Consider the following 22,886-nt stretch of genomic DNA (forward strand, 5'->3'; position numbering starts at 1 on the left):
GGCCACATATTCCAGGTAACGAGACCAGGAGGTGGAGAAGGTTCTTTAGGTGGAGTGGGGAGAGCAGAGGTCCATGCCCACCTGCTCTGGCTGAGTCATGTGATCAAGAAATAAACCTTTCTGGCTGGGCGCGGTGGCTCACACTTGTAATCCCAGCACTTTGGGAGACCAAGGTCGGGGGATCACCTGAGGTTAGGAGTTTGAGACCAGCCTGGCCAACATGGTGAAACGCCGTCTCTACTAAAAATACAAAAATTAGCAGGTCGTGGTGGCACGCATCTGTAGTCCCAGCTACTTGGGAAGCTGAGGCAGAAGAATCACTTGAACCCAGAAGGCGGAGGTTGTAGTGAGCCGGGATTGCACCATTGCACTCCAGACTGGGTGACAAGAGCAAGACCCTGTCTCAAAAAAAAAAAAAAAAAAAAGAAAGAAGCCTTTCCAAGAGAAGCCACTGATGTTTTCTGGGTTTTCTGGGTTATTCACTGCTGCTGCTTGTGTTAATTACTCTACTAAAACCAGCACATTCTCTGTGCCGGGCACAGGTCCATGCAACATTCAACAGCCTCGTGGAAGAGATAGGAAAAACAAATATATATTTAAAAGTGTGATCAAGTCCATAAAAGACATCAAGAAGATAACGTCACAGACAACAACAGGGTCAACCCACCTATGTATCTGGGCTAAAGAAGGCCTCTCTGAAGAGTGACATTTAAGACAGCATGATGAATTTCCGGGAACAGGCCAAGTGTGGGGAAGAAGGGCAGCTGTTGCAGGCTGTGGGAAAATCTTGTGTAAAGGCCTGTGGGAGAAGAGAATTTGAGATTCTTTGAAAAACAGAAAGCAAAAACCATGTGGCTATGATTTGGTGCATGACAGGACCAAGTGAGGGGGAGGAAACAGGCAGGGACAGATCCCCGGGGCTCTTGCTCTAATTTTCACAGTGCAAGGGAGCCTCAGAGGATTTTAAGCAACGGAAAGACATGGATGGTTGACTTGTTAAAGGATCGCCCTGTGTGGAGAACAGGCCCATAGGGGCAAGATGTGAAGCAGCGAGATCAGAGAGGAGATGTGGCTGTCACCCCGGTGGGAGACAGAGGCAGCTCAGGGCAGTTTTAGGAGACAGGGAGAAGGCCATGAGCTTGAGAAGCTGTCACGTGAATTCCTCGTGTGCCACTCAGTTCTTAGGACATTCTTCCTTGCCCCAGATGCAAGGTGTGCAGTTCCATCCACCCAAACCCTCAGTGCTGAGGGTCCTGACCCCTGCCAGCAGCAGCTAGGGCTTCCAGCTGGTCCCCGAGGTCGAGCATGTGCATCCCATCAGAGGATACTGATGTCAGGACCGTAAGGAAATCTGAAAGGTCCAAGGGGGGACATATGGAGAAGGAAGAAGGCCTCGCAAGTGTCTCCAGAGCTCAATACCCAGAAAGGAATGCAGGGTCACCAAACACGCCTTTTCATAGACTGACCTCAGCGTAAGGACGCAGGCTGCAGCACTGACCTCCCGGCATGGAACTTTCTATCTGCCGTCCCTTTGTTCCCTGACTTGTTAGAACGTTGGGGAATGGCCTCCCCAATTTTCTGCATTTTCCCTTCTTTCAAACCGATTTTCTTTTTTGGGAGGTATGCCTGGCTGCACTGGAAAGTTAGTCTCAAATATGATTCTGCCTCAGTACTACTTAGGAAAGCTTTTCAAAAATACAGACTCCAGGGCCCACTGAGGGACTATGGGATCAGAATTGTTCAGGAAAGGGTCCAGAAGGCTCTTGTTTCTAAAAGCCCCCTAGACAATTCTGAGGACCAGCCGCCTTAGACCGGGACCGAATGGAAATATAGATGCAGGGATGCATTCCTACCATTCCCCAGAACTTGCTTTAGGGACTGCAATGCCATCCCAACACACAACACCCAGAACTGGCTCAGACATCAGAGCCAGGCACAGTGCCCACAAGAATTTCCAGTTAGGAGCTCCAGGCTCCCCAGAACTGGCACTTCTGACCAACTGGCCAAAAATCTGGCATTTCCCACAACCCCCTCGGGTTTCATAATTTGCCAGAACGACTGGCAGAACTCAGGAAACTGCTGCAGTGACAAGATTACAGTGTCATTATCAAAGGGTGGAAATATAGCCCAGCCCAGTGAAGAGATGCATAGGGCCGGGCCTGGAAGGTTCCATGGCGTCACCCTGTGGATCGGGACATGCCACCTCCAGGCACCTTGATGTGTTCACTAATTGGGAGCTCACTTGAGCCCATGTCCAGAATTTTTACTGGAGTTTCATTACATAGGCATGATTAATTAACTCACTGGCCAGGCAATTAAACTCAATCTCCAGCCCTCCTCCCCTCGCTGAGGACTGACGTCATGTTGGCCAAAGCCCCGAGCCTCCAATCACCTGGCTGACCTTTCTGGTGTGGTCAGCTTCCATCCTGGTAATTTCATGAGCATAAACTCAGGTATGGTTGGAAAGGCCCACCAAGAATAACATAGATTCTCCTGTCACTCAGGAAGTTTCAAGGATTTAGAGGTTTCCTCCAAGAAACCAGGGCCATAGCCCAGCCAAATCCTTTATCATGGAACCAAGAGATTTGTAACTGGACTGACGCTGTCACAGAAGAAAGCCATTTCAGTCTGGCCTCCAGCTGAATCAGTTGACAATAGCCTTGAGACCTCCGCCTCCTTGTCAGTGGCCCGAGACGCCTGGAGTAAAACAAAGACAGTAAGGGCTCTGGCCATTTATCGTGGGGTGTGGGTTCTGTGGTGATGAGAGTTGAATTGGAGGAGGATTTAGAGAACATTCTGGAAGGAGATCTGTGTGCATTTCAGGGAAATTTCCTCTTTAACTTGTGCTTCCTTCCAGAACATTCTGGAAGGAGGTCTGTGTGGATTTCAGGGAAATTTCCTCTTTAAGCTGTGCTTCCTCAGCACCAGAGTGCCCGGGGAGCTCTCCCACTTCCTGCAGGGTGGGCTGGGTTCTGTGGGTTCGTGCTGCTTCCGGATCACAGGCAGGCACAGCTTAAAAGGCAAAGGGGTGCAGGACCAGGCCACATCCTGGCACAGGAGACAATGTCTACACCACAGTCTGTGACATCAATGACCATCCATCCCATAGTGGGTTCTAGGCATCATGCTTCCATAGCAACTCCAGGCCCTCCACCCTAGCCTCATTTCTTGTGACTTTCAATGGGAAACTAGAAGGAGAGAGAATAAATTTTGGTTTTTCCTTAAAGAGGACCATAATCAAGGGAATTAAATTGCACTTATTTAAGGCTGTTCTCTCCCAGTCCTGAGGGGAGAGGTAATTTCACAAATTAGCCGAAGAACCCAGAGACTGAGTTAGGTCCGCCGAAGCCAGAGTCCTATTCGCTTCACTGCAGAAGGCTTGGGCCTGCACATTTAAGATGTTTTCTGCCACCCCCAACTCAGAGGACACCCTCCCTCGGGTCTTTTCAAGTCCCTCCAATTTTTCTCCAAGCAGCCAGCTCAGTCTTGGGCTCCAAGACCCATCCACATTCAAAGCAGCAACTTTGGCCAGAAAAAAATGAAAAAAGGGAATTCTCTGTGTGAAATAATGGATTATAGATACAGCCACTCCCCCGTCACTGCCACCACTTTAAAATGAATTTCCAATTGAAAATAGCCATCGGACTATAGATAGCTTGGAGCAGAGATGGCCGGTCAGGCTGTACTCCCAGATGCCTGGGTCAGCAAATTCTAAAGCATCTACTCAGCAGTTCCACATTCTTCCAAGAAAGTTCAGCTCTCTCCCTCCTCTCAGCCCTGGGACCCAGGGGCTAGAGATGAGGGTGGCCACCCCCACCCTGTGCTGATGCCAGGCACCTCTCCCTATGAGGACTCCAGGCACTGCGTTAAGTAAATTAAATAAAACTATTTGAGCTTATTTATGGCTTGTGGGTTTTTCTGGTCAGCCTGACCTCCGTGAGCACCTCCAAAATAAGATTTCTATTAGTGAAGATGACTTCAGCATTTTTAACTTTTTTCTTGCCCCCAAAGTCATGGTTTTAATGAACAGTATCAGCGAGCGGCTCTCCCCGGCAGACAGTGGCGTTGCAGGCCTGTTGAGGCCCGGCGAGGAATGAGCCAAGTAGATTCTGTTTGCGTTAATCCTGCCAGCGCAGAAGCTGCGTCTCAGGGTAGAGCGACTACAAAATGAGCCTTCAGGCCACGAGCATCTTCCAGCAGAATCTGGGGGTGTCAAGGCTGCCAGACCCAGCAGGCATGTCCGCCCTACGTTGGACAGGCAGGGCTCGTGGCTACCCCAGCTTGCTGCGGGGAAGGCTGCAGAGAATCCCGGCTGCAGCTGGTTCCTGACAGGCCAGGCAGCACTTGGGCTCTGCAGATTCATCGTCTTCTCAGGCACCCAGCGTGAGTGCCAGCCTTGAAAAAAAATCAATCAGCCGTGGCTCTAATTAATTATAAGCTCTGAGCACCCCGAGCCTGTGCCATGTGAGACAGGCCGAGCTCCGCTTCCTGGCTTGGTGGAGCCCGTGGATGTGACCAGCCTCCTGCTGCAGTGTGGCTGCAAAACGCCTTCCCCACCGCCCTGGGTAGTGTGGCTGCTGCCTGACAGTGAGCAGCGAAGCCCTAACACAGGATTGCCATCAAGCGTTCATGGTGCAGGGTTCTTTGGGGGCATTTATTCTGTCTCTTGTCAATGGCAAGGCGAGGCAGGGATTCATCATGTCAGGCCCTGTTCTTCCTGATTCGATTCTCTGTTTGACCTTGCCCAATCGTACAAAAATATCCCCCTCTACCAGCAATTTAGGTCAAGGAAAGTACAGACACCCCTCATTATCCGAATATTGTCAATTCCTGGAAACACTTTGGAGAGCAAATTTTCAGACATCAGGGCTTCATCCCTTTATGTGAACTGGGAAAAAATAGTAATACATTCCCAGGCCAACAAAAAAAATCCCCAACCAATTTTCCAAATATCTCTTAAAACACTCTTAAACACCTATATAGCAACATGCTAAGGATGCTTGCACAATGCAAACATTTAGAACTCCTGCTTTCTGATGGGTCCACATTGGATGAACTTCTGGATGGGGATGTTCACGTGCAGCATTTAACTGCACTGAATGGAGTCAGATTGGAATTATGTTTTCCTTCTACACTGTAAGGGACGTGCATAAAATGTTAACTGCACAAATGAGGTAACAGGTAAAAGACAGAAGCTAGGTTAGATCCAGCTCGGGAGGAGCAACATGGGAGCTAGAAACGGCTGGACCCCAAGGAAAGGGAGGGTGGGGAGGAGAGTGACACTGCGGAGCTGCTCTGAACAACCTGGCAGGATCCCAATGGGCGGAGAGCCGAGATGCCCACTCCACTGCTGTGCGCCCACCCTCTAGTGGGCACCTCTACGCACTTTCTGATTCTGAGTGAACTTGGGTAAAATGTTAACACATCGTTAAGGTAGGTAATTCAGATCAGGAGAAACGGGGGTGGGCGGAGTGATTAGTACTGGGTTTTCCCTCCCAAAAGGTAATTGGACAATGACTGTGTGTGACAGCGACAGATGCTAGAGGTTCAGCCCTCCTCTTCCCCCTACCCACTAAAGAAAATGTCATGTTTGCCGTTTAGCATGTCTGACTCATGCTAAAACGTGGAGCAGAAAACAAGGCCAGAGCTGTGAGGGCTGGTTCCGTGGAGCCTCTGGGAAAGAAAAGGGCTCTGGAAAAGCTCTGGAGTGAGACCATGGGGCGGGGGGGAGAAATATGGGGTGAGAGAATCGGAGGGAAAGTCAGAGAGAGGTTTCTCCTTAAAGGGTTTGGATGAACTCAGGTCATTTCTCCAATTGCTTTGAGTGTCCCACTAAGGTGGGATGCTAAGAGCAGGGCAGATGGGGCCCCAGAGACACTGAGGTTATGCTGGGACGTTCAGTTCTGTCTGCTTAGATTTAATTTGGGCAGCAGCATTCACTTTCTAAGGGTGCTACAGGTGCCACTAGGAAGTCTAGTGTTCAAAAGTGTGCTACAGACACAAGGAGGCTGAGTGCCACCACGTGCCCCTGTCACAATACCTGGTTACCCGTCCACCCCAACACACCTGCGCTTCCCCAGGGCGGCCTCATTCACAATCCCTTGCTCTCTGGCGGTGTTGCAAGCACTCCATCATGAACATGATTCAACTGAGCCTTCTTAGCGTGGACGAGAAACTAAGCCCAGAGGGAACCCGCAGTTCCCCAAGCTCCCTCAGCACATGGTGAGTCTGGGATCTGGACCCAGGCAGGCTGGCTCTGCAGCCAGGCCCTTCACTGCAGCTGCCCTTCAAAGAATGCCAGGCTGTGCAAACCAACCCTGAACCACCTCCTGTCACCACTCATGAGGCCTGTCCTGCCCCTGCATGGCTCACACTTGCAAGTCATTGTCAGGACTTACCTGTTAGAATCACACAACCTTGATTCTTGACCTGGTTCTGCTATGAGCCTCGCCCATAACACCCCTCAAATCTGTAGACCCCCCACAAGCCCCAGATTCTTCCTTGTCAAACGGGGGTTGTTGTGAAGGACCCATGAGGCAGCACCTGTGTGAAAGGTGTGGTGGCCCAGGGCCCACCTGCGATCACCTGCAGCACAGGTCTCCAGCCTCTGCCTGTGGACCCTCGCTGGCCCCAGGAGGACATGGCCTGTGCTGGGCAAACTAGAAGCACCAGGAGTTCATGGCCAGGAGCAGGAAGTGGTGGTCAACACCCAGTTTTCCAGTCCTCCAGAGGGCAATTCTGACACCTGATGCAACACAGTCGCTTAGAGAACCCCCCCGGAGAAACTGAACCCCAAGGTCCTCAGTGATGGCTTTGTTTGTGGTCAGCCTAATCCCCGGCCTTGCTCCCTTCCAGGTTTCAGCCCTACTTCCTCACAGTGCTGCTGGACCACCGTCCATGTTAGCCACTTGCACCCAAATCCTCAGCTCGGGGTCTGCTTTGGGGCAACCTTATGTTAAGAGAGCAGAGCCTGGCACCTAGTAAACACTAAGCCCTCAGCCAAAGGTAGGTGTGTGATATAGAGGGAGAAAAGATTCATACATACACATATGTATGCATATTTGTACCAATATGCACTTGTAAATGTGGAAATCTATATGAATGTACATGCGTTTATCTGTATGTATATATGTGTGCATACAGATATGTGCATGTATGTGTATGTCTATCTGATATTTGTCTATATCCATATATGTGTATGGATGCATACAGATGTATGCATGCATGTATATGTGTGTATATCTATATTATGTGTATGTGTAATGCATGTGTCGATGTCAGCACGTGTGTGTACATGTACATGAATGCACATGCATGCACATGCATGTATGTGTGTATATGTGCATGTATGTGCATATTTAAATATAGCCGTGCATATGTTTGCATAGGTGTATGTGGGCATGTATGTGCATATATGTATAGGCATGTGTATATAGATGTGTGTGTTTATACATAGACATGTGAGTATATATCTATGTATATATCTATATGTGTATATATGTATTATACATATATGTAGATGTGGGCATAAGTATTTGTGGGTACATGCATGTGTACTGTATATGTACACATCTGTAAGGATGTACATTTATGTATCTGTAGGTCTATATGTGCACGTGCATGTGTGAGTGTACATGTGTACATGTGTATACATAGGTATGTGTGTGTATGTATATATGTGTCGGTATATGTGTATTCATCATGTGTGTTCCTGTGTGTGCGTGTCCGCAGGTGGGTTGTGAGAGTCACACAGCAGGAAACAGGTGTTCCCTGCCTGCGTCCCCAGAACGTATTCTCCGAGGGCCTCTCAATGACCCTCTGCTGGCCTCACTTCCAGGCCCCCACGCTGGGCCTTATCCCACCTCTCCCTGCCCTCGGCTCCTTCTTTGCACAGGTTCCCATTCACCAGAGGCCCCCGGCTTCCTCCCCACACCAGGTTACCTTGGGAGGTGGGAAAGCTGGAAGAGGAGAACTCACAGCAGAGCCCGCCGACAGCTGCTCAGTGGCAGGACCCAGGGTGGCTGCAAGGAAATGAAATCCCCTCTCACTTAACAGCCTAATAAGGATTTGAACCCGAGTCTGCCAGGAATTGTCAGTGTAACTGCTTTCTCAGAAGTGAAGAACATGTCTGGGCTTTCAAGCATGCCCCGGGGAGGAGCCGCGACAGGCTGAAGGGGAGGATGGCGCGTCTTGCTCAGGCTCCACCTGCCCTAGCGTCTCTGTGAGGCCCCAGAAAACAGCGCAGGCCTGGCAGGGGAGCTAGATGTGCAGAGGAGAGGGGGCAGCCGCCCCACGAGACCAGCGCTTGTGGGGGAAATGATGTCGGCAAGATGCAGCCGCAGCGCAGCAAGGAGTCACTTAAAGACATTTCCAGCTGCCCTGGGCAACCTGATCCTCCTGGGAGAGGGGCCCACAGACTCAGAAGGGCTGCAACGCTCAGAGCCCAATCCTCAGGGCTGCGCACTTAGCCAGACAGGCTGAGCTGCATGAAACTGCTTTGTCCTTCACACTGGGCCATTCACACTCTCCCAGGTGGAGTCCTCACCCCTAATCCTGCCGGCTGGTGGCCAGGCCCAGGGCCCCTCACTTCCTCCTTCCGCCTCATGCGTTCTGCTCAGCCACCCTGACCTCCTTCCAGTTCTTCAACAAGAGGCTCATCCCCCCTCCCAGAGTTTGCTCTGGCTGCTCCCTCTGCCTGGAGTGCCCTTCCCAGCTCCTCACAGGTGCGGCTTGTTCTGGGCAGTCAGGTGCTGCCGGCTTCCCTGCCCGCCTGCCACCAGCCTCCTATTTAATTTCATTCTTGCAGCTGGCCCTTTTCTACTTTGTCTTGTTTAACTCCCTACCATTTATTTTTCTCCTCTCTCCCTGGAAGGTGAGCTCCTGGTCATCGTGGGCCTTGCATGTGTTTCTCATGCTGCACCCTTGGAGCCTAGAGGCATGGAGTAGCTGCTCACTAAATCCTCACGGAATGAATGAATGATTGACCACACCCATCACATTAAGCCTTATGGGATTATTATCAAGAATGCCCTATTTAATGATGGGGACATACTGCCCCACTTCCATCCCTGGGCCTTTGTGCACAGGCCAGAATGCCCGGGACAGACCACCTGTCCTCCCTACAGGGGACCAACTTGCACAAACAAATGGGCACCAGCACCCACTGGGAGCAGCCGTGGCCCCTGGGTCCTCGGTACCAGCCACAAAGCCATTCTGAGTTTGTTCAGAATCCTACTTAGAATGAAGGATGCTCCTACACTAGAGGTCTCTTAATACGACCACCAAACACCACGGGATTTTCAAACGTAGCTGCCACAGCCGCAGCACACAAGCTCTGTTCCTGGCTTGCTTCTGCCATCTGCTGGCCACTTGATAAAAGGCACTGGGGTTATTTTCCAGTCTCTCTGAGGCTCTTGCTTTGTGGAGGAACTCATCATCACCTTTATCTTCACAAGCGCTGCTTGGCAGACCTGTCCCATAAGTAGTGCAACTCGGGAAGATCCTACACCCCTTGTGGGTAGGGCAGTCATCCGGTCCTGCATCTTATGACTTCACACGTTACAAACGTTAACTTGCTAAACACTCAATGTGAAACCTAGGAGTAAGGGACAATTATCTTTACTATCTACAAACAAGGATGTTCAGGCACAGAGAGGCTAAGTACATTGTGCAAAGTCACACAGCTACAGAGTTGTGAAGCCGAGATTGGAACTCAAGCAATAAGGCACTTTGATGGCAGGCACCTTGATGGGACATCCTTTTCCAACAACCACGCAAATGGCCCAGGTGCTCCTGCGACCCCTGATCCCAGGGGCTCCAGCAGAGCACCAGAGAGAGAGGGATGTGGGAAGAGCAGAGGACAGAAGAGGACACGTGCATCTAACCACTCGGAGGACAGGAGAAGCCGCGCTAGCCTTCTGAGCCGCGATCTTCCAATCAGGAGGAGGGGAGCACTGGATACACAATCTCAAGGCTTTCCCCACAGTTCTCTCAACAGGACAGAGAGGCAGGGAAGCACAGTGGTTACAGCACAGGCTTTTTGGTCAGACAGAACTGGGTTAAAGATCAGACACTTCCACTCACTCTCCATGAGTCCACATCTGTAAGCCTAAGCTTCCGTCCTCACACATGTTGATTTAAAAAAAAAAAAAAAAAAAAAGGCCAAGTGCAAAGCTTTTAGCATTGTTTCTAGTTCAGGGTATGGACTTCATACATGTTTTCTATCATTATAACCACATTAAAGGCGCTGAGAAGTCCTGCAGGAAGGAAAACCACTTGTCTTTATCTCAGCCATCCCCAAGCTAGCTGCCCACAGAGCCACCATGGAGCCCACAGCTCTGTCACCCCACAGGGCCCATGTGCCTGGCCCATTCAAACTTTCCCTCACGTGGGAGCCTCAGGCCCCACTGGAAACAGACTCAGGAGACAAACCCAGGCCTCCTGCTCCCAGCTCCCCGCTCTGTCCTTCTGCTTCTACATCCAACTACCCCAAAAGCAGTTTCTACAATCCATAAACGAAAGAATTCAGAGACAATTCTCCGGGGCTCCCAAGACAACAGATTTAATCTGTGGCTTCTACAGTGCTTATTTGTCAGTTTTACAGACCAGAGGCAATTAAGAGTCTAAGGCTGAGAAGGCTGTTTTTAATAATTCTGTCATTATTCTCAATTTTCAGCACCACCACACATGAAAAACCCATTTCCAATCCCCTTAAAGGTGTTAAATGGTTTTTGCACTGTGTTGCAAAAGTTTGCCGTCAGCCAAACTGCTACCAAGCAGGCTTGCAGCGTCCGTTCCTGAGCTGTGGGAACGACTCGGTCGGGCCTGATCCGCTGGACCCCAGCTCTTTCCCCAAGTGTTCAATTCCCAGCACATGCCACGCGGGTCACTGTGGATTTCAGGGTGGGCTCACAGCGCTGCTGGGTGTTGCAGTCCACGCGATTTCACAAGATTCCGTGCTGGGCACCTCCACCCGGCCCAGGCTCAGCAGGATATGAACAGGAAACCACTGTTTCCTGCCGGTCAACACCCAGGAACTGATGAAGTAACCCAGTGCCCAGCCCCTCTGACAGCCACGGAGCCAAGAAGAGGGAAGTGAGGCGGCATCCAAGGCGGCCCCTGCAAAGAACTAAGCAAGGCGAGTTCAAGGGGTCCAGGACTCTGCAGCAGCTGATGGGCGGCAGGGAGGAGCATTCCGTTTTCAGGGCATTGAAAGTCCTTGAAAGGAGAAAACTTTTATGAGGAGTGACAAGGCCTGGATGCAGAAGGTGGGAGACCCCTGACCTTAATAATAGTCATAGTTACCAGTAACAACTATGATAAAGAGATGACTTTCCGTGGCACCCACTTGCTGCCCTCTGTGGTTCTAGGCACATCACAGAGAACTCTTAACTTTCACGAGGCCCCATAAGGACATCCCTATTGCTATGATCCTTATCAACATCCTGATGTTACAAATGAGGGAACCGGGACACAGAGATGCTGAGGAACTTGTCTAAAGTCACATGGTGGGGACATAGCCTGGGACACAGCAGTGAGAGGGACAGACAGGCCCTGCCCCTGTGCACCAAGCCATCTGCTGGGGACACAGAAATCAAACAACTCGTGGCTGCCCTTGTGCCCAGCGCTGTGGGCAGGAGCGAGCTGCTTTGAAGAGACAGCGTGGTGACCTGCCCTGCTGGTCCCGGCAGCATCACACAGCAAGAAGGCGGGCTTTGAAGGGTTTTAAACAGAGTCGTGTTCCCACATCTGCAGTGAGAGGGCTGCAAGCCTTTGTGTTTTTCACACAGTGTTACACGGCGTTGGGGTCCACAAACCTACCGCGGAAGCTGCTCGTGGGCAAATGGACAACCACAGGTGGGGAAGGAAATTTCCCCCAAACACACACATGCTTCACCCAGACCAGCCAAGCTGTTTGTGTGTTTGTGTGTATTCATGTGTGTGTGTGTGTATGTGTGTGTGTGTTTGTATGTATTCATATGTGTGTGTGTGTGTGTGTGTGTGTGTCTTATGCCTAATGATTCATTGAGTTTAAGGATCTCTCAGCTCCCTTTCAGCACAAATGTTTCATAATTTGGTGGTTAGCACACAGTGACCAGGCAATATACGTTCATCAAAATGCACCAATGAGACAGAGACAGGAGAGGATGTTTTGGCAGCAGACAGACATCCAGGAGGCATAGCACACCCCATCCCCCAGCCTCAACCTCAGAGAGAGAATCGGGAGAACAAAGGGCATTAGTAGGAAATGACCAAAGAGACTTACCAAGCAACATCAGACTCCCTGCAACACGCGTGCTGATGGGACAGAGGGGGAGTTATATTTATACTTAAGAAATAACCAAGCATTCTGCATGCCCAAAGCCAGTTTGGGTTTTAAATACCTTTCATAGTTTTTCTTACTGTGGAGGTAATATATCCTCAGGGCATAAAATTTAGAAGTTGTAGAAGAGTATTTTAAAAAATCCAACCATTGAGCAATAACCATCATAAAAATTTTACTGTCTTCCTTTCTTGTCATTTATCTAGGCTCGTACAGATATTTGGGGCTTTTTTCACCAAACTGGGAAAATGTTAAAAATATATTCTAATATTCTCTCAAGATTTTATTATTAGATTTATCATAACTATAAAAGATTTGAACACTTTTAACGACAGCATATTATTCCATTTCCATGGAATTACCGTAATGAATCTCCTACTGTTGGGTTTCAGTTGCTTCCCAATTTGAATGTAAATAATTTGGGAGCAGTTCTCATTCCATCAATGGCAGACTAGGTTGAATACAGCCGAGGTTTTGCAGGCACACACTATACTCAAATTAAAGCCACAGCCCAGAATGCTGCCCAAGGAGAGATGATGCTTTCAACTGTATCAACTCTTGAAGCTGGTGAACCCTGGCTTCTCCCCTTCAGGCGCTGGCAGACCTTCTCCTCACGTTCCTGGCTCTTCGCTGGGCTGACAACTCCCTGCTTGCCCTGCAGGCCTTCCCTGAGCTCTGGGGTCTTCTTTCTGCCCCCTTCCATAGCTCCCTGTGGCTGCCGCATCTCAGCACTGACATCCTACGTGGCTCTTTGTCCACACCTACCTCCCTAGCCACGCGCCCCTTGTGAGCTAGGTCTTTGTCGTCCACATGGAAGTTCTCACTAAACACTTGAATAAACAAATGAATGAACAAACAGTCTAACAAAGAAGGAGCCCGTGGGCTGACCTTGCAGGGCTCTCACGCCAAATCCTGGAGGCGCCTTCTGCAGCCGTTTCTGTCTCCCAGCCAGTTCACCTGTTGCTCAGGCTGCTCCTCAGAAGTGGCGCATACAGGAAGCACGTGCTTGTTTGTGCTGGCTCCATGTTTGTTTGCATTTAGGATCACGGAGTTTACTCAATTAAGAAATAGAGTGGAGAGGAGGCGCTGCCTCTATTTGGCAGACAAAACAAAGAGAGGAGAGGGGAAGATGTCCCGGGCAGATTTCTCCCGCTTTCAATCTCAAATAAATAACCAGTTTCCCGATGCTAATTTTTCCCCTTTATGATCTTGTCCATCTGTGCACAGACGATGAGGTCTGATCCCTTGTGCTCCCAAATGCCACGTGGCAGTGAGTTTCCAGGCCACGTCCCTATTGCACCAGAAGAGCCCATGTGTGTCTTTGTGAGCGTGTTCATAGTTAACCTTGCTGATCATTACATGAATGTATTTAATCCTTGCAACAAGCCTGGGAGATAGGAACTCTTACTGTCCAACTTGCACAGATGGGGAAGCTGAGACACAGAGAGGTAATGTAACTTGCTCAAGGCCACACAGCCAGCAATGGCAGAGCCTGGATTTTAATCCTGACACTCGAACTTCAAAACCTATACCTGTGATCACCAGCTAGTCCTCAAGAGCCAATGTGCTGATTTCTAAAGAAATTCCAGCACATTTCCGCCATATATAATCAGCCTGTTATTCCCAGGGAATATAAATGCCTTGGGTTTAATTTAATGAGAGCTGTTATCGGAAAAGATACACAAAGATAATTAATTCCTTAAACAATGGAAATGAGGCTGTAGTTGTGTACAATTTTGTTTTTAATTGGAGGTCTCTCACCTCTGGAAGTGGGTGTGCTAGAAAGCTGAGAATCCCAGGAAGAGAATCGGTAGGTGAGTCTGGAGGCTGCATGGACCTCAGGGTCATGGAAGGTGTGCCAGTGTGTGGGTGCCGGACCCAGAAGAGGGTGCCAAGATCACCTGGAGCAGAGCATCCAGGGAGCTGGACAAAGCTCTCAGAGATCTTTCCCTGCTTTGAAATGAGATAACCAATCCAGGGTATAAGTCCATCCTGGAGCCATGGCAGAGAAAGGACTAGGACCCAGCCCGCCAGCCCCTTTTTGAGGCTGGGACTTCTTGTCACCTCTACAGGATAGTATGATAGAAGGCGCCCCGGCACGGGGCCAACTGGCATGTAGTAGGTAACTTCTGCAGGTTCGGAGGTTTGTTTTAGCCTTCTTACCCTTTATGATGGAACCCTGATCCCCCTGCCCCAACTTCCTATTGTGTGAATCCTGCTGGGTGGGACTCTCCAAACAAGGATCCCACCCTGCCCAGAGGGGAGGCACGTAACCTGAGCAGATCCACTGGACCCTCTTGCTCAAGGTCCCCACCTTTGAGGAGAAGACCCCCCAAAAGAGTAGAAAAGGTGCCTATGTCTTCTGGCCACAGCCCTGAGGCGTCCCGGACACCAGAGTGCCTAGGCTCTGGTTCTTTCTACCTCCAGCTTCTGCCCTACATTTGTGCATCCCCTAAGCCCTTCCAGCAAACTCTCTCTCTGCTTCCCTGTTATTCTGGCTGTTGCTGACACTCAGGGCCCCTGGCAAAGCAGATGCCCCACAGCTGGTTGTGGAGAGAACAAGCAGCATCTGAGAGAGGGAATGTGTGTCCTCTGCAGCACCCCATGCCCTGGTCAAGAACTCTGCTTTTGTTTCACTGCCAGGAGAGCTTGGGAGCATCTCTGCACCCCACTGAGCCTCTGTGTCCCCCGTAAAATGAAAACCATAACAGTTCCACAGGGCAGGAATGTGGACAGAACAAGGTAATGAAGGTGAAGTGCCAAGCTCAGAACTTGGCACCTGGCATCTGGTACAGAACAATGATGTTCTATCTCAAGAGCCCTGGGCTGGAATTCCCCTTCTTGAACATCCTCGCTCTGCAACCTCTTTGAGCCTCTGTTTCTTCAACTCTGAAATGGACGTAACAGAGCCCAACTTGAGGAGTGAGAAGCATGGGAAGTGAAACACATTAACACCCCTGATGCATGAGACACAGACCTCAGTGATTTTTTGAGATATACCAATAGAGACACAATGAGAAGTACTTTATTTTTTCTAACTGCCCTTCTATTTCTCTGGTTACATAAAAAGTCTCAGGTTAGCACTCACCTCATTAAAGACCCCATCATAATAAAGAGGGTGCAGGGCTCAGCTGGGTCCTCACAGGCAATACTATCAACCAGCATTTAGTTGTATGTTTTATGTCATATTTTGTATGATTTCTTCCCATTCCTAGAAAGTCTTACTAGTTTTCCACTTGGAAGAGAGTTGGAAATCTTACTTTTTTATTTTTTAATTTATTTAATTTTTAATTTTTGGGGGTACATAGTAGGTATATATATTTATAGGGTTCATGAAATGTTTTGATCCAGGTGTGCAATGCATAGTAATCACATCATGGAGAATGGGGAGATTCATCCCCTAAGCATTTATCCTTTGTGTTGCAAACAATCCAGTTATACGTGATTAGTTATTTTTAAATGTACAATTAAGTTATTATTAACGATAGTCACCCTGCTGTGCTATCAAATAGTAGGTCTTATTCATTCTTTCTAATTTCTTGTACCCCACTTTAAAAATACATTTAAATAAAAAATTGAGTTGATTTAAAGAAAAACCTGAAGTAAATAACAGTATCAGCGTTAGAAGAACATGGCCAAGACCTTGAAGGTGGCACATGCTAGATGGTAGGGAGGCTGGAGATAGTGGATGTAATGCAACAGGAGCATGGCGCGTGTGCTGTCAATCCAAGCTGTCATCGTTATTATCATTAGCCCCGGTTAGCAGGCCTGGTGTGAGCAAACAGGCCGGCCCGCACTCACCTCCTTCCGAAAGCTGCTACCCTTTGGAAGAATAATCGGCTCTGAGGGCAATAGGGATAATTACACAGGGGATCCATGCCACTGTGCCTGGTGATTAATCACCAGCTCTCCCTGACGCTTCCAAGCAACCCCAGCTGATGGGCATAATCAAACCCTGCAACTTGGGTCCTCCCACCAGCCATAAAACGTGCCCCTTGTGGCTCAGACAGATGTTCCTTGGGTTTCAGACCATGGGAAAATAAATGGGCTAATTCATCGCTGCTCCTCTGAAAAACACAGTCCAACCCTGCAATATCCACCAACTCCCTGCTGGCAGAAGCCACCCACTGCACTAGAGACCCCAAGAGACAAATGGCATCCTTTGCCTGTGATTGCTTAGTGGACTCCTGGGGTGCCAGACCTAGACATTGCCATCAGGCGGAGTTCATTCTCAACCCCACCTCCAGGTGGCACTTTTCACCTGAGAGACTCAGCCCCAGCCAGGGAAGCCCTGCTGTCCTTAGCCATGTGAGCCACAGGTAGGAACTAGAGACCATGTTCATAATACACGTGGGCAGGGGATAAACACAGGCGGGCTCTTGGGATGGTTTGCTTGCATAAAAATGAAAATGAACCAGGCAGAAGCCTGCAATATGAAGTGTGGCTCTGACTGGAGCTGAACAATATTTGACCCCCTCATCCAAAATATCAACATCACCGCATCTTTCTCCTAATAGAGCTGTGTGCCTATGAGCCTTGAAAGAAGATCTGCATTATAATTTGTAAATGTCCAGGAGTCTGTATGTCAATTATCTGAGGACTCCACGGATATGATGAATGGACAGAAAGACAAGGACAAAATTGGGATCCAGGCTAGGAACTAGGAGAGACAAGGACCCTAGGGGAGAGAGGAGCAAGAGAGTGAAGGAAGGGAGCGGGAGGGCAGAGAAAGGAAGGAAGAAAACCAAGAAAGAAGGAAAAGAGATGAATCATATATTAGTCAGGACCTCTTGACTGGAAGTCACAACAACCTAAAATAAACTGGATTAAAAAGAAGTAGAAGAATATTGACTCATGGAACTAAGATACCCAGCAAATGAAAAGACTTCAGGCAAAACCAGATGCAGGTGTCAAAACAATAGTATCGGCACCCATTGTCCCTCCATCTCTCCACGCTGCTGTCCTCCACACCTCAGGAAGGCAGGTATGGAGCAAGGCACATGCTAGATGGTAGGGAGGCTGGAGATAGTGGATGTAATGCAACAGGAACATGGCAGGTGTGCTGTCAATCCAAGCTGCCATCGTTATTATCATTAGCCCCAGTTAGCAGGCCTGGTGTGAGCAAATGGGCCGGCCTGCACTCACCTCCTTCCAGCAACTTCGGATTTTCACCACCTTACAGACCAGTAACCCAGAGGCAGGAGAGAAACCCTGCGTTTGTATCGAGTCCGCCTCCCCGAAAGACTCTCATTGGCTTTCCCAGGTCATGTACCCACTGCTGGACCATCACTGAAACCAGGAACAATGGAGTATTCTGATTGGTCCGTTTGGAACATGTGATTAACAGTCTCACTAGCAACATGGACAGAAGAGGAGAGAAGCTCCCAGCATGAGGAGTGTTCAGCAGATAGAAAAGGCAGAAAGGGACGAGAAGGAAAATGAAATTTCCTGGACACCTGCTCTCTGTCAAGCACAATTGAAATAGTTGTTTTTTTCCAATTTAATCCTCATCATAACCGTGCCAGATACACATTTGTATCCCCATTTTACTAGTGAGAAAATTGAAGCAATGTCAAACTTGGCCGCCTCCAGCTGTGCAGACATAGCAGACACTGGGATGTGACAGATGTGGATGGATTCATGCAGCCCCACTTCCACCACACTACCCAGGACTGACGTGTTCATGAGCCCACCTGGGCTGCTGGCCCATGAAACTTCAGCTCCTACCTTGGCTGATCAGTCAGGCAGCAGCCCTGGCTCCAGTGCAGCTCATGGAATCGTTACTTTGTTACTTTGTTACTAAGCCATCATTGGCGCACTTACTCATTCATCATGTAAAAATACTTTCAGAGTCCCTACCATATACCAGCTGCTGTAATAGGAATCAGGAACACACAAACGAGTAAGATACAACCCCAGCCCTCAAGGAAAGACAGGCAATCAGGAAAATAAAAAACAAACATTAGTAAAAATATTCTGAAGAGGCAAATGCAGGAAGATCTTGATTATGAGGAACACTCCAAAAATTTATCTAATTTTGGGCGGTCAAACTTTCTAGATAGCTAAGGCCTTAGGTTTTTTGTTTGTTTGTTTTTGTTTTGTTTTTTTGTTTTTTGTTGTTGTTGTTGTTGTCGTTGTTGTAGTTTTTTGAGATGGAGTCCCGCTGTGTCGCCCAGCCTGGAGTGCAGTGGCATGATCTCGGCTCACTGCAACCTCCGCCTCCCTGGTTCAAGTGATTCTGCTGTCTCAGTCTCCCAAGTAGCTGGGACTACAGGCACACACCACCATACCCAGCTAATTTTTGTATTCTTACTAGAGACGGGGGTTTCACCGTACTGGTCAGGCTGGTCTTGAACTCCTGACCTCAGATGATCCCCCTTCCTTGGCCTCCCAAAGTGCTGGGATTACAGGCGTGAGCCACCGTGTCTTAGGTCTTTAAGAATAAAACTGGCTACAGTGAGCTATAATTGCACCACTGCATTCCAGCCAGGACGACAGAGCAAGACCTTGTATCTAAAATAAAAATAAACATAAAATAGTGAGGGTCCTTCTAGGGTAGAGATATTTCTTAACTGTAGCACATACTTTTCCTGAGTATCTGAGTGGCATCTGCTGCACCCAGTGGAACCTTCCTTGATGACTTAGGGTCTTCATGGTCAACATGAATGATGTAATGAATTGAGTGGCCTCACGGTGGACCTGGCTGCCCAGGGGCAAGTACTGGAAGCACTGGGGGAGAGGCTACATCCCCATGTGGGTGAGATCTTGTAGGCAGATGGAAAAGAATGCGGGATTTTGCCGAGATTCTCAGCAGGGGGTGATTCTGTCCCCCACTGGATATTTGGCAAAGTCTGGAGACATTTGTGGTTATCAAAACTAGGAAAGGAGAGGTCGCTGCTGGAGTCCAGTGGGTAGAGGCCACGGATGCTGTTAAACATCCTACAATGCACATGATGGCCCCCCACAGTAAAGAATTATCCAGCCACAAATGTCAATGGTACTGAGCATGAGAAATCTCAGGCTACATGGAAATTGGTTTGTTGACAGTTTGAAGAAATAATCCAAGTAGATGATTTAGCTTAGTGTATGGCAAATAAGGAGCTGTTAAAATGTATTGAAATATTCGCTGCTATTATCTTCATCACCACCATCATAACCATTACCATCATTATTATTATCATAATTTTTTTTCTTATAAAGACACTTCCAACCTCCTGTATTCCACTCAGGCAATGGTAACAAGGATTGCTGGGTTCGACCTGCATCGTCAGAGCACACACATTGTTGTTCCATCACTGACTCCTGAGATGAGTTTCAATGTGTTACCGTGGTCCTCCTAAGGAGCTCAAGATGCTCACCTATAAAATGGGCAAACTGCCGTCCTCTTCATATGATGAAGACAGAGGTTAGTGCTTGTTAAGTTTCCTGCTGTGAATTACTTTGAATGTCACGATGAAAAGCCAGGTTATACATCCGGGAAAGTGGATTCCCATATTCCTCCATGGCTGTCAGTTTCACTGCTGGAAACACCACAGCCGTGACCCTGCCTAACCTTCAGCTGCATTCTTTTCTTGCAATCCTCCAGCCCTTCAGCATCCAGGCAGAATAACTGGCCCCCGCCCGCCCCCTCCAACGTAATCTCTGTGGACTATCTGGCCCCTCCAGAATATTTCCGAAGATTCTAAGAAGTGGGAGAAGGAGGCCCTGGGCTTTCCAATGGTCGCCTTGCCTGTCTTCTTGCTTTGCTCAATGTCACTAGTGTCTTATTTCTATTGTGGCTGCTCCATTCTGTCCCAAATGTGACAGCACCTCTGTTTCTTTTCCCAATATACCACCTGGTACAGTTTACACCAGGTGAACCTTACCTACCAAGTTAGTGGATATAAAATCTCATGACGAATTGGAGTAGGAGGGCTGTAGAGAGCATGATGAAGGCAGATCAGGGCAGAGAGCAGAAAGCAGCTTCACACCAGATGCCAGAAGATGCCCAGTGATGCCCGCTCAGCCCCTCAGCCACAGCCCATCGTGGGAGCCCCAAGCTGCTCTCTCCTCCAGTGCCAGCCCACCCTGCCACCCACTCTCACGCAGGGCCCATTCTTCCTTGGGGCCCCGTGCCCTGCCTCAAATCTATCTTCAGGGCCTACTCCAAAGAATTGTGTTCAGGAGCTGCTTCTCAGAAGACTGAGAAGTGTAAACTGCAATTGAGGAGTATTTCTATCTCAAAGAGTGAAAAACATTTCACACTGGAACATGGGGGACTCGCATTTACCTTATTGCGCAGAACGATGTGGCTTTCTTTGACAAGATTTCCCCATTCCAGGCAACACTACATACTTTACCTCTCATGACAAATAGGCCTAACAAATGTTTTCCTAGCAGAATGGCTATTTTGTTAGGCAATACATTTTCCTTCCACTTCCTCATGCAACCAGCATGTGTTATGTTTAGTTTTTAAAAGAGGAACTTCTCCTTGTCCTGGTGCACTCTCTTTCAGAGCTACGTCACTGTGGCATCCGCTTTCCACTGGGAGCAGTTCTGATCCCCTCAGGCCAGCCCTCCTCCTGGGACACTTCCCAAGAAGCTGCTAATCCCCTTGATCTTAGCCACAAATCCATCATCTACTGGATCGTTCTTCTTGGAAGGCATTCAAAATGTGATACATTTTAAAATCACTTTTCTTTGGTGTCCAGTAACTTGTGGGTCTCATAGAGCTTATTCAAAAGCCAGTAGAGGCTGTTTGTTTTCCTTCTCTTTTTCTATTCAAGATGGCTTTAAAGCCTTTCCCCGAAGTAGAAGTAAAACTCTTATGTGTATTGTACCTTCGACTCAAACTCCATTCTGCCATACAACACCAGAATTTATTCATCCTATTTAACTGTAACTTTGTACCCATGGCCAATCTGTCTGGATTATCCTCTTCCTCCTACCTTCCCCAGTCTCTGGTAAACACTATTCTATGCTCTACTTCTATGAAAGCAGCTTTTTTAGAATCCACAAATGAGTGAGACTATGCCTTATTTGTCTTTCTGTGCCTGGCTTATTTCACTTAACAGATGTCCTTCAGGTTCACCCATATTGCCACAAATGATAGGATTTCGTTCTTTTCATAGCTGAATAGTATTCCATTGTGTGTCTGTTTGTATGTGTGTGTGTGCATTTGTGTATGTTTCTTTGTCCATTTATCCATTGCCAGACACTAAGGTTGACCGTATCTTGGCTATTGTGAATAGTGCTGCAATGGACATAGGAGTTTGAATCTCTCTTAGATATACAGATTTCACTTATTTTAAAGAAATATTCAGTGGTGGAATTTCTGAATCATTTGATAATTCTATTTTCCATTATTGAGAAACCTCTATACTGCTTCCATAATGGCTGTGCTAATTTACCTTCTCACCAACAGTGTCTAAGTGTTCCCTTCTCACACATCCATGCTAGCATGTGTAACTTTTTGTCTGTTTAATAATATAGTCATTCTAACTCGAGTGATACCTCACTGTGGTTTTTATTTGCATTTACCTTATGATTAGTGAAACTGAGCATTCTTTCATGTACCAATTGGCCATTTGTATGTCTTCTTTTGAGAAATGTTTATTCAGATCCTCTGGCCATTTATTAATCTATTACAGTCATCCTTCAGGGTTTCAGGACCCCCCTCAGATGCCAAAATCCTCCAATGTTCAAGTCCCACAAATACTACATTTTCAATCCACGTTTGGTTGAATCCATAGATGTGAGACCCTCAGAAAGGGAGGGCTGGCTGTATTTGCTTTTTGCTGTTAAGTTGTTTGAGTTCCTTATGTATTCTGGATATTAACTCCTTGTCAGACTTATAGTTTGCAAATATTTTCTCCCACTCTGTAGGTGGTCTGTTGACTCTGTTGATTATTTCCTTATCCTCTCAGATCTAGAACAAGACAAAGATGCCTACTTTCACCACTTTTATTTAACATAGCACTGGAAGTCCTAGCCAGAGCAATTAGACCACAGGAAAAAAAAGGGAGGCCTCCAATTTGAAAGGAGCAAGTCAAATAGTCCCTGTTTGCAGAGGACATAATTGTGTATGTAGAAAGCCCTGATGACTCCATCAAAAAAAAAAAAAAAAAACTGTTAAAACTAATAAATTCAGTAAATTTGCAGGATACAAAATCAACCTATAAAAATTAGTAGTGTTTCTACACACAGTAGTGAACATCTGAAAGAGAAATCAAGAAAGCAATCTCACTTCTAATAGCTGTAAAAATAAAATAATCTACTTAGGAATACATTTAACCAAGGAGGTGGAAGACTTCTACAATGAAAACTATAAAACATCAGTGAAAGTAATTGAGGAAGACACACATCAATGGAAAAATATCCCATGTTCATGATTTGGAATAAATAATATTGTCAAAATATTCATACTACCCAAAGTGATCTACAGATTCAATGCAATTCCTATCACAATGCCAGTAACAGTATCCACAGAAATTTTTCAAAATCCTAAAATTCATATGGAATGACAAAAGACGTTAAATAGCCAAAGCAATCTTTAGCAAAAAGAACAAAGCTGGAGGCATAAAAC

At 47.8% G+C, this 22,886-nt stretch overlaps 1 protein-coding gene across 6 annotated transcripts in view; it reads right to left on the minus strand.

Annotated features, from left to right (window-relative positions):
• LOC131382495 (cadherin-like protein 26) overlaps nt 1–22,886 on the minus strand; it is a 159,661-nt gene that overhangs the window by 86,423 nt on the left and 50,352 nt on the right. For 3 of the 6 annotated variants that reach the window (XM_058434539.1, XM_058434540.1, XM_058434537.1), the window contains 2 exons: nt 12,266–12,297; nt 10,749–11,217 (listed from right to left, as the gene is read on the minus strand). The exons of 1 other annotated variant lie outside the window; for it this stretch is intronic. In XM_058434539.1, coding sequence (XP_058290522.1) covers nt 10,944–11,217; nt 12,266–12,297 — 306 coding nt within the window. In that variant the 3' untranslated portion in view covers nt 10,749–10,943. Of the gene's footprint in view, nt 1–7,949; nt 8,022–10,748; nt 11,218–12,264; nt 12,298–22,886 lie in introns of those variants that run through there. 2 more of the 6 variants (XM_058434545.1, XM_058434546.1) reach the window with 2 other exon arrangements.

This window comes from Hylobates moloch, unplaced genomic scaffold (genome assembly GCF_009828535.3).
Source record: "Hylobates moloch isolate HMO894 unplaced genomic scaffold, HMol_V3 SCAFFOLD_32, whole genome shotgun sequence".
Classification (NCBI taxonomy): Eukaryota; Metazoa; Chordata; class Mammalia; order Primates; family Hylobatidae; genus Hylobates; species Hylobates moloch.